The sequence below is a fragment of the Heterodontus francisci genome, chromosome 24 (assembly GCF_036365525.1).
Source record: "Heterodontus francisci isolate sHetFra1 chromosome 24, sHetFra1.hap1, whole genome shotgun sequence".
Taxonomy (NCBI): Eukaryota; Metazoa; Chordata; class Chondrichthyes; order Heterodontiformes; family Heterodontidae; genus Heterodontus; species Heterodontus francisci.
In genome coordinates, this window is record NC_090394.1 from 15,508,438 (window position 1) to 15,520,607 (window position 12,170).

The following is a 12,170-nucleotide window of genomic DNA, read 5'->3' on the forward strand; positions in this document are numbered from 1 at the left end:
GGGAGGAGAAGTGCTCCTGTAAGACCTTACGTGGATAAGACCTCGTGCTGAGAGCCTTCCTCCCCCTCCCTTCTCGAATAGCTTTTCCTCTCTGTTGCCTCTGCTCCATCTCTCTCTGATACCACAGCCCAAGGGGAACTGCAACTATAGCCCCCATGAATGGGAACAAGTGGTGCACTCAGAGCTCTTTTCAAAGCACTCAACACCTTCAAAACATCCAAAAGCCCTCCCTTACCAACTTCTAACAACTCTGCCAACAACCCAGGATGCCCACTAGTGCTGCAACGGCAAATGGATAGTAATCAGCAACTACCCTGAAACTCGATGGTAATAACTTTAAATAGTGCTGGTGGTTGCAGGGCAGTGGGCGGGAGGGTGGGGGGGAGCAAGGGGGGGGTTTGCGGGGGCTCATGCTACTGAACGTATGTTTAGCTGTGCATGTTTAAGAGTGAGCATTAACTAGAGCAATGAGGGCCAAAATGGCAGGTCGGGCATTGAATCAGCATTAGAGGCTGACTGACATCACAATCTGTCTACTCGGCATACTTCCAGTTCATACACATTTGGGGTGGCACAGTGGTGCAGTGGTTCACACTGCAGCCTCATAGCTCCAGCGACCTGGGTTCGGTTCTGGGTACTGCCTGTGTGGCGTTTGCAAGTTCTTCCTGTGGCTGTGTGGGTTTCTGCTGGGTGCTCTGGTTTCCTCCCACAGCCAAAGACTTGTAGATTGATAGGTAAATTGGCTATTGTAAATTGCCCTGAGTGTAGGTAGGTGGTAGGGAATATGGGATTAATGTAGGATTAGTATAAATGGGTGGTTGTTGGTCAGCACAGACTCGGTGGGCTAAAGGGCCTGTTTCAGTGCTGTATCTCTCTATGACTCTATATAACAGCCATGCTAACACCCTCAACAACAGAGCATTCAGTGCAGGCTGCACCAGAAGTGGGCAGAAGCAGTGTGAGTAACATTTTTCATATTAACTGGCATGTGTAGTGTCAAAACTACTGGCACTATGGAGCAGAATTTTGCGACTTTAAACTCTAATTAACTCTAATTCCCTACTTCGGAAATTGCTGGATATTTTGCCATGTAACGATGAATAATATAAAATCAAACAAGGGCTGAATAAATTAACTAAACTTATGCATTGTGTCTCCATGTCCTGATCTAATTAACGTCTCCACCCTGATGCTGCTTGACCTGAAGAATACATTTGATTTTTTTCTCTCCTCTTGTGTAATATAATGTGGAAGACTGACTCGTCCCTTAAAAACATGATCAATTAATAGGTATGTAATCACACTGAGTGTTAATGAGTTAAGTTCACCTGCTGATGCAACATGGAGTTTGCTTGATTGTGTTTCTCAGTGGTTCCTGCTGTAAATCTGGTAGGAGTCAGGCAGAATGATACAGAAAACAATCTGGACTTAGTTACAGCATTAGGAAGCCAGAGAAGCAGAGTGGAAGAGCGTGGGCTGACACTCACTGTGCAGAGAGTTCTCACTTCTCTGATCCATAAGGGACCCAATGTAAAATGAAGGATGGTACACCAGTCTTATAAGGTGCACCAGATGCCAGGGGAAGAATTTTCATTCCTTATCCCAATCCCACCATCAGGATGAAATGGGGTTTGAGAACGTGGAAATGCCAGCAGTGGGATCCCGAGGGAGATTTTGGAGGAGGCAGCCAATGAAGGACAGCAGGTGGGCTGTCATGTCTGGAGGGCCAATAGGAGGCCATCCAGCACTGGAAGATCAGCAGCCCCACCATCAGAAGTGGGTGCTGCTGAAGGACATAGGGAGGCGCAAGGGCACCTCCTGTCCACGTTGCCAGACACAAATAGGAGATATAGAAGAGGCAAAAGGGTTAGGATCATCGGACAGGTGGGGGAAAGCCCCCCACAGTAACGAGAACTGCGGTTGCGGCCATTTATTAGTGTGGTGCATTCGCCATTGATTGGAGACTCCATTCTGATGACTACCCAGTGTGTCATTGGGAGCCTGCCACCATTTCACAGATGACCTCCAGGCCCAACGTGGACAGCGTCAGAACAGTGCCCTTAATTAAGCCCTCAAGGGGGTTAATTGGCTACCAGCCTCAACCAGCTGGGTAACCGGTATCGCCGTCACCCCGCCCCCTGCAAACTCCCACAGAGGCGGGAACGTGTCATGGAGCTGCCCTGACAGGATTTCCCTCCAATTTTCAGGACACCTGCCTCCAGTGCCCCCTCCATGAACCCTTGAAAATTCTGCTGCAGAAGAGCACAAGTTTACCTAATTGGTGAGGGGAGGGTTCCAGGCTAGGGGAATGATTTGGACCAGTGAAGATGGGTTTTTTTATATGGGGAGTGAAGAAGTGCATAGAATTCTGTAGAGGAGCCTGGACACACCCCTCCCCCTGATGGTGCCTAAGCACTGGATTTTCAGCTTGCCTGGGGTAAATTGATGTCTGAAAGATGCCTGTAGTGTTCTGGATAGCCATTGACCCCAGACAATGAGATAACCTCCCAGTGACCTTACAAACTCTGACATGCTCATCACTGGAGGGAACTAGTTGCTATGATCCAATAACTACTGTTCAGATGGCAGCCTGTGCATTTTTGGGGCCTACTTGTTTAAAATATCTTCTAAGTGTACCAAATATATGTAATATTTATGTATGTTTTATGTGTAAGCTATTGTCAATTATCAAAATGCAGTGGGAGAATTACATCTATTTGTATGTGTAGTGTTTCTGCATGTTTTAGCCATTTCTCCATGGGCAAGATCAGGAATGAGTTTTATTGAAATGATTGTTCACAAAGAGTTAATGCCCATTTTGTAACTATGGTTGAAAAAGGGTCATGTAGTCAAGTCAGATGATCCCAAACCATTGAAGCTGTATTCTTATCATCTGGGACAGTAAAGGGGATGATTCTCTCTGTAGAGTTCCCAGCAAAAAAACACTCCTCATATTGTTGTGATGCCATTTTTCACTTCAGCTCAGCAGGGGTCAGTTGCCAGGGCAGTCTGAACATCGGATCTTCGGAGGGGCCATCAGGCTTGACTGGGAGCTCTGCTGGCCAACACCTGGAAAGACAGTGAGATCAGGAACCAAACTACATTTTCTGTGCTAAGGAATAACAAAGAGTAAAATAAAGGTCAATCAGTTCCAACAAAAGCAGCGAGAGGCCAGTCTTAACCTGGATGAAATTTATGATATAGTTTTTACAGCTGGAGGCTGACCAGCAGGAAGGACAATGCAAAATTAGCATTCTGCCCTGCAGTCAGGATAGCTCAGCAAGTCATTATTTTCTCTGCAATGAGAAGCATCATGGAAAAAAATTAAAACAGCCTGGGAGAAATATCCTGTTCAGTCATATGCATCATATGGAATAGGCCAGCTTCTTAATTCTACATTGGTCTTGTCCAACCAAATTGTTCCTCAACATTCTCCTCAGTAACATTGGGGGTCTTGTTCCAAAATTGGGAGAGCTGTCCCACGAAATAGTCAACATCCTGACATAGTCATACTCACTGAATCATGCCTTACTGCCAATATCCCAGGCTCCTCCATCACCATCACCTGGTATGTCTGCACACCGGCAGGGTGGCACAGTGGCGCAGTGGTTAGCACCGCAGCCTCACAGCTCCAGCGACCCGGGTTCGGTTCTGGGTACTGTCTGTGCGGAGTTTGCAAGTTCTCCCTGTGATCGCGTGGGTTTCCGCCGGGTGCTCTGGTTTCCTCCCATAGCCAAAGACTTGCAGGTTGATAGATAAATTGGCCATTATAAATTGCCCCTAGTATAGGTAGGTGGTAGGAGAATGTTGGGGATGTGGTAGGGAATATGGGTTTAATGTAGGATTAGTATAAATGGGTGGTTGTTGGTCAGCACAGACTCGGTGGGCTGAAGGGCCTGTTTCAGGGCTGTATCTCTTTAAAAAAAAAAGGGCCCACCAGAGGTGGCAGCCTTGGAGTCCTCAACATTGACTGTGTACTCCATGAAGTCTCATGGCATCAGGTCAAACATGGGCAAGGAAACCTCCTGCTGATTACCACCTACTGCTGCTGAATCAGTGCTCCTCCATGTTGAACACCACTTGGAAGAAGCACTGAGAATTGCAAGGGCACAGAAAGTACTTTGGGTGGGGGACTTCAATGTCCTGCACTAAGATTGGCTTGGTAGCATCTTGGCTGGCCGAGCCCTGAAGGACATATCTGCAAAGCTGGGCCTGCGGCAGGTGGAGAGAACCAACAGGAGAGGAAACCTACTTGACCTCGTCCTCGCCAATCTACCTGTCGCAGATACATCTGTAACAGATCTAGCAGCTCAAAGCCAAGCATCAGTGAGGTGCTGTGGGCCATCAGCAGCAGCAGAATTGTATTCAACCACAATCTGTAAACTCGTGGCCTAGCATATCCCTCACTCTACCATTACATTCATTCTAGGGGACCAACCCTGGTTCAATGAGGAGTGCAGGACAGTATGCCAGAGGCATTACCAGATATACCTAAAAATGAGGTGCCAACCTGGTGAAGTTACAACACAGGTCTGCATGCCGAAGCAGCATGTGATAGACAGAGCTAAGTGATTCCACAACCAACAGTTCAGATCCAAGCTCAGAAGTCCTGCCACACCCAGTTGTGAATGGTGGTGGACAATTAAACAACAAATGGAGAAGGAAGCTACACAAACATCCCAATCTTCAATGATGGGAAACCCAGCATGTCCGTGCAAAAGACAAGACAGAATCATTTGCAACCATCTTCAGCCAGAAGTGTCGAGTGGATGATCCATCTTGGCCTCCTCCTGAGGTCCAGCATCACAGATGCAATCTTCGGCCAACTTGATTCACTCCACGTGACATCAAGAAACAGCTGAAAGCACTGGATACTGCAAAGTCAATTGAACTAACAACATCCCAGGTGTAGTACTGAAGATTTATGCCCCAGAACTAGCCACGTCCCTATCCCAGTTGTTCCATTACAGCTACAACACTGGCATCTACCTGACACTGGAAAATTGCCCATGTATGTCCTGTCCACAAAAAGCCAGACAAATCCAATCTAACCAATTACCGCCCTATCAGTCTACTCTCGATCATCAGCAGTGATGGAAGGTGCATCGACAGTGCTAACAAGCGCCACTTAAACAGCAATAACCTGCTCATCGAAGCTCAGTTTGGGTTCCACCAGGGCCACTCAGCTCCTGACCTCATTACAGCCCTGATCCAAACATGGACAGAAGAGCTGAATTTTAGAGGTGAGGTGAGAGTGATTGCCCTCGACATTAAGGTAGCATTTGACCGATTCTGGCATCAAGGAGTCCTAGTAAAATTGAAGTCAATGGGAAGCAGTGGGAAAACTCTCCACTGGTTGGAGTCATACCTAGCACAAAGGAAGATGGTTGTGGTTGTTGGACATCAATCACCTTAGCCCCAGGACATCACTGCGGGGGTTGCTCAGGGTCTTAGGTCCAAACATCTTCAGTTGCTTCATCAATGACCTTTACACAACCATAAGGTCAGAAGTGGGGATGTTCGTTGATGATTGTACAGTGTTCAGTTCCATTACAACTCTGCAGATAATGAGGCAGTCCGTGCTCGCAAGCACAAAGACCTGGACAACATTCATGTTTGGACTGATAGTAACAGTCCCGCCACACGTACCATCTTCCCTTGAACCTCATTGACATAACCATCGCAGAATCCCCCACTATCTACATCCTGGGGCTTACCATTGACCATAAACTTAACTGGACCAGCCATATAAATACAGTAGCTACAAGAACAGGTCAGAGGCTTGGAATTTTACAGTGAGTAACTCACCACCTGACTCCCCAAAGCCTGTCCACCATCTACAAGGCATAAATCAGGAGTGCGATGGAACACTCGCCACTTGCCTGGATGAGTGCAGCTCCAACAACACTCAAGAAGCTCGACACCATCCAGGACAAAGCAGCCCGCTCAATTGGCACCCCATCCACCACCTTCAATATTCACTCCCACCACCACTGGCGCACAGTGGCAGCAGTGTGTATCATCAATAAGAAGCACTACAGCAATTAGCCAAGGCTCCTTCGACAGCTCCTTCCAAACCAGTGACTTCTACCAGAAGAAGGACAAGGGTAGCAGATAGATGGGAACATCACCACCTGCAAGTTCCCCTCCAAGTCACACACCATCCTGACTTGGAACTATATCACCGTTCCTTCACAGTCACTGGGTCAAAATCCTGGAACTCCCTCACTAACAGCACTGTTGGTGTGCCTACACACATGGACTGCATCAATTCAAGAAGGCGGTTCACCACTACCTTCTCAAGGGCAATTAGGGATGGACAATAAATGCTGGCCTGACCAGTGATGCCCACATCCCATGGATGAATAAAAAAATCTGAATAGTAAAGGTGAATTCCTGAATGTAAGAAACATGGGGGTAACTTTCTCCCCCAAGTACGGGTAGGATTTGAGTTTGGTGGGAAGCAAACATTTTAATAGTTTCAGTTTTGACAAAGATGGGTCAGGAGGCAGGTGACCAATCCACTTTCAGCAGGCAGGTTGATCAGTGAAATTCTTTAAAAGGGGCTCTGTACTTCCACTTTTAATGTTTTTGTTATTTTTAACTAATGTCCGCCGGGTTTCCTGGGGCTCGTCATCTCTGTGAAGTGAAAGGAAGTGAGAAGAGTTGCATCCATAAGCTTAATGCATTTACAGAACTATGTGTGGGCCAAAAGGAGCAGGAGTGTTTCCTCCAGGACCGACAAACTAATTTCTTACCCATATCCCTTGATATTCAACCGCCACTTCATGGCCGAGTAAATATTGAGGTGATTGTGTCTCTCTTAGCTCATTTCTGGGTATAACCAATGCTGCTGAACCTGAACAAATACCTAAGGCAGACCCAAAATTTCTAACAGCAGGGGTTTAGGTTCAGAGACCTGAAATAATTGTAGACATTAGTGAAATATCCTAAAATATTGATTTAATCTTCCTTTTATTTTTGATTATTACAGCCAACCAGACTAATGCCCTCCTCCCTGATACATAACTTAATTAAATCATTGACTGAGCAATACATAAAATAAATAAAATATTAAGATCTGCCATTAAATAGCTGCTTAATAAAATTGCATTTGTTCTTCTAATGGCTTTGAATTGTTCTAATGACTTCTGCCTACATTTTCTAACTGATTGCTTCCTTATTTGCATTTCATTACTTTCTTGTAATTCAGTTCAGTACGGTTTCCATTCTTCACATTCAACCCAGTAATTATAGAATAGAATAATTTTAATATTTTAAAGAATGATTATGTTTGAGAAAAGATCACACCTTTTATTTACTCAACTCTTTTTCCATCAGATAGGTTATGTGTTAATTCAATCTGAATCCAAATAATATGCTTCATGAAAATGAATACCATATCAGTAATTTAATAAATATGTATATACACACTTAGAAAGCATGCCACTTTATTTGGCAAAAGATATTCTAATTAACCTGTTGTAAATCTATAAATGGTATTTTGAAAAGAATACAGTAATATGTCTGTGGTAAAATTTTTGAGTTCTGATTTTTACACTGATGATAGCTTTAGGCAATCAGCATCTTTGCAGGGAGCACCAATAGCTACTGACCAGGGACATTTTCTCCAATAAATGAAAATAATTTTGAGAATGTTGAAGCCATGGGAGAGAGGATGGCGAGTGGCATAGCCATGCAGGTATCTGAGTATTCTTAAAGTTTGATTATCTCTAAAGTTGTGGGGAAAATGATAAGACTGGCCACCCAAGTGGCTCAGTAGATAATCCCACAACTTGAAGACAACCTCCAATTTGCTATGGTAGTGAAATATACAGATAAGGAAGGTCCCAGGTTTGATTTCCTGCCTGTGCTGAGTTAGCTGATTTCACAGAATGGTGGTACATTTGCTCTCAAAGACCCCTCCTCTCTGAAGGGGATGTAATACATATTTCTGTGCAACTCACTCGTTCAGATTTCTCTCATGAAGGACTGAACTTGTGCAATTCATGCACTCTCCCTAAAATACTTTGAATATTTTGCTTCAAAGAGATCAAAGTCTGTATTTAAAGAGCCGGGCTAACACTAAGTCATTTTTTATTAAGAGTCTCAAACCTGTACTTCATCCAGCCAGCTAATTTTCAAGGGGGAAAGTCAAATAAAGTATTGTATTCACAGTCAATGCAAGACCTCACAGCTGTTGCATTATTTAAGCCTGTACATCATGCAGTAGGAGTAACCTCGATCCCAACGGTCTGTGAAAATACCCTTGCCATTCAACGTTTAATTTTCAAAAGAATTGCTGATTCTTTTCAATGCCAGGCTGATGCTACATGTTACTGCTGAAGACATTCTGTTAAAGCAACAACACAATTAGGAATCCTAGTACTTTCCTGCACTTGGCCAGAGGTAAAGAAACATTAGTTCTGTTAAAGTGAGTATGCTTTTCTCAAACCCTACCAATGATTCTTCAAATAACTATTTGGTTAAAAACACAGATGCCACCTAATCAGAATTGGTCACCAAGCTCAAAATAATCTTCCCATCACATAGGATTGTCCAAATCAGGGAGATTACACATGGCAGCAAATCCCATTTAAAATGAGACAACCCAAAATGTTTGTTTTACTCTAAGGTATACAGCAAGTACAATTGCCCTTTCTCACATCCATTTGGGTTTCTCATGGTTAAAAATAGTTCCAAATATAATTATTTCAAATAGAACTTTTTGCACCAAACTATATTTTTAAAACTAATACAGCTGTGAGTAAAATAACCTTATCATGTGATGTTTCTGAATGTATTTTGGTAGGGAATTCTGCCACTAAAATAAATACATACCTTGGTCAATCATATTGATTCATTTCAAGTAGTTTAAATTCCCATCTCACACTTGTAGTTTTATATATATTATATATTTTATATAATATATATTATACATATATATATTTAAAAGCATTTTCTTAATGTTCTAGTTTATATAAATGTTTTATCCACCTTACTGCTACTATCCAGATTATCACAGGTTCTTCATGTCACTGACATTACAAAACAGCATTTGTTTCTAATCAGAAAAATGAAGGGCATTAATTGTTATTAAAAAAAACTCCAGAATATGTGCTTTAAACCCCACAATTTTTATTGCAGTGAGGCATATAGCATTTAACCAGAATAGAAAATGGGAGATTGCACACATGGGTGATTTGCTCCATTGGTCAGTTAACAGAGTGACCCAAGCAAACACACGTTTTCTTGTTACAAAACAAGCATCTAACAGTGACTACTTATCCATTCAGCTCAAAGATTGATGGGTTTTTCTCTAGTCTGCATTCATGAATTAAAGAGATTGGTAGAGTTACACAGTTCAGTGGACGTTGTTCACTTCATCTTCTGAAATACATAGCAGCTCTTTGCAAAAGTCACAGGATGGAAACCCTCCATAACTTCATTGCTAAGGCAGCAGTTCCAACACAATGAGGAAAGGAGTTCTGCATAGAATCATGATGACTTGATTACACAGTTTTTCTAAAGATCCATGCTAATGGAGACAGCCCAAGATGCTTGCTTGCTTCACTGTAAGATATGTAGCAAGTACAATTGCCCTTTCTGGCATCCAATCATTTAGGCCTCGAGTTTGTCATGATTAAGGGCAGTTCCAAAAATAATTGTATCAAATCTTACCCACGTCCATTTTGTTTCAGAATTTCACTCAGGTTAGTCACCAAATCAATTCCACAAAGCTACACTTTTAACACTAGTACATCTGAGTAAAATAAGTACTTTATGGAAAAATATATGGTCAGAGCTGTGCCTTATTCCTGTAAGAGTGTTGATTCTGTGAAGCCATTGAAACAAAGCTTAACATTCATTCAATAGCCAAGTCAAGAAAAAGTGGAAAATTAACTTGAAATGACCTCAAGTTTAGCCCTGTTACGTCTAATCTGGGTTCATATGGCAAAACATTGCAACAGCAAGTTAATAGAAAAAGAAATCAATTTTAACACAAGTCCATGTTAGGGTTAGTCATTTTTAGGAGAAAGGTTTTTAAGTGCAATATACTTCAATGTACAATTTTTGGATCAACTAGCAAGAATAGAGGTGAAAGGCTCTTAAAACCATTTCAGATAAGAATTAGCTAGCTCCTAATTGACTGTACGTAGATAGCGCCATCACAGTTCCATTTGTTGTATGCTTGCTTGACTTGACTATTGGCTTAATATTTTTACTTTAGCAACATGGTCTTCCAAAGTGTCAAGTGCAATTGAGCAATTTACGGTTTTGAACAAAGAAAGAATCTGAAATGGCAAATAGCTTTGACAACATATCCCTTCGAAATATTGCAGCATTGTGCACCTCTAGTGGTACAATCTGTTATGTAATCAGATGGTATGATCTTAAAACTATTAAGAATTTCAGACTGTTTTCTTTTCACCATGACAGAAATCTCTTAAATGGTATTCCAGTGTAAAAATTATAAACAATAAAAAATAACAAACGGGTCATTTTTCAACAGTATAAAGGAACTTCATGTAAGCTGTACATTTCCAATAATCAAGAGCATTAATGCTAATGTAGCAAATGGTTCAAGATTGATTATTTGGGGATTATAGTCTTGTCACAGAAAGGTGTCTCCTCTTTCCCACTGATGCATTTCATTGAAGAATCCTTCATAGAAGTTGAAGCCTTGATCTATATCCAAAGGGGTCACTTGGAACTCTTCCTTCATCTCCTCCCATGGATGCCTTTGAGCATCTGAGAAAAAAGTAAAATCTTCAAATTGGGAAGTCTGGCTGGTGGTTTCTGCAAGAACTTGGTCCATCCCCATGGAGCACCATTTAGACTGTGGGCTAATGTGCCTTCCTTGGACAGTAAGGTCCAGCTCTGTCCCCAGTGAGTTCAATGCTGCATTGATGTCTAGGTCCTCAAAATTGCTCCCGTTTGCATTGAATACATCATCAAAGACTGAGGCCCAGTCAAAGTCTCCCTTGAGAGATTCAGATTCTCTATCATCATGTGCCAGCAGTGGAGACTTGGAGGTTCTGGTCATCTTCATTGTTCGCTTTGGCAAGGCTTGCTTGCGTTTGCTTGCAGTTCGTTGGTTGTCTGAGGAGTTGAAAATTTGATTACTATGAGCATTTTCCATGTACCGCATAGATGTATGTCCAGGCCCAGAGTAAGACAGAAAAGGTTGAGCTGATGAATTTAATGAGACTTCAGATGTAGGTACAGATGGTAGTTTGTTTTGTTTGAGGGTGCTAAAATGAGTTGCAGGCATCCGTCTCCTTTTGAATACTCCGTTAACAAACATATCAGCATACTGTGGATCAATCTGCCAGAAACCTCCTTTACCAGGTTCATCCTTCTGTCTTGGCACTTTCATGAAGCATTTATTTAAAGAAAGGTTATGACGAATAGAATTCTGTAAATAAGATGGAAATGAGAACCATTAATAAGACAAAATCTTCTACATCTGAACCATGAGAGAAATTACTGTTACTTAACTAGACCTATAAAAGTGGTGCTGAAGGTACATTCATGCACACTAAAATTGTAAACTATTTCTTCACAATAATACTCTATTCCCCATTTTGTAGAAATAATCTAGTTTTAAATATTAAGTTCAGTCTGACCTGAGCTAACCAGAGAAGTTTAAAGCCACTCAGTTCATCATCTCTTTAGCTGGAGTAATCTGAACTAATCCCACTGCTCTGCACCCTTTCCACACCCTTTGATCTTCCTTTACTTCAAGTATGTATCTACTTTTCCCTTGAAAGATGCAACTATCCCTGCCTCAACTATTCACAGTGGCAAAGCACTCCATGCTCCAACAACAATCTATGTAAAGGAATTTCTATTAACCATGTTTCCCAATATCTTGGTTAATATAAATTTAAGTCACCTTGTCACTGACTGTCTAACCAGGGGAAATAAGCTTTCCGTATTCACTGTACTGTCATGCTAGGCCCCCACCTGCCAAGAATGAGGCACATTAATTTTGTCATGAACATTGATTTTAAACTGTTACTGGAGTGAAGAAAGGACTTGTTAAACAGATCAGCTGTGGCTGGAAAGATATTTGCATATTAACAGACAGCATTTGGAAGGACAAAGCAGCCACTCCCTGACACATTCAACCCACAATGGACTTTTGATCACGAGACATTGAAGGT

At 42.3% G+C, this 12,170-nt stretch overlaps 1 protein-coding gene across 2 annotated transcripts in view; it reads right to left on the reverse strand.

The window, feature by feature from the left end:
* Nucleotides 1-6,974: 6,974 nt before the first annotated feature.
* The window catches only part of foxj1b (forkhead box J1b), a 48,888-nt gene continuing 43,692 nt past the window's right edge, over nucleotides 6,975-12,170 (reverse strand). For both annotated transcript variants that reach the window (XM_068055696.1, XM_068055697.1), the window contains exon 3: nucleotides 6,975-11,419. In XM_068055696.1, coding sequence (XP_067911797.1) covers nucleotides 10,616-11,419 — 804 coding nt within the window. In that variant the 3' untranslated portion in view covers nucleotides 6,975-10,615. The remainder of the gene's footprint in view (nucleotides 11,420-12,170) is intronic.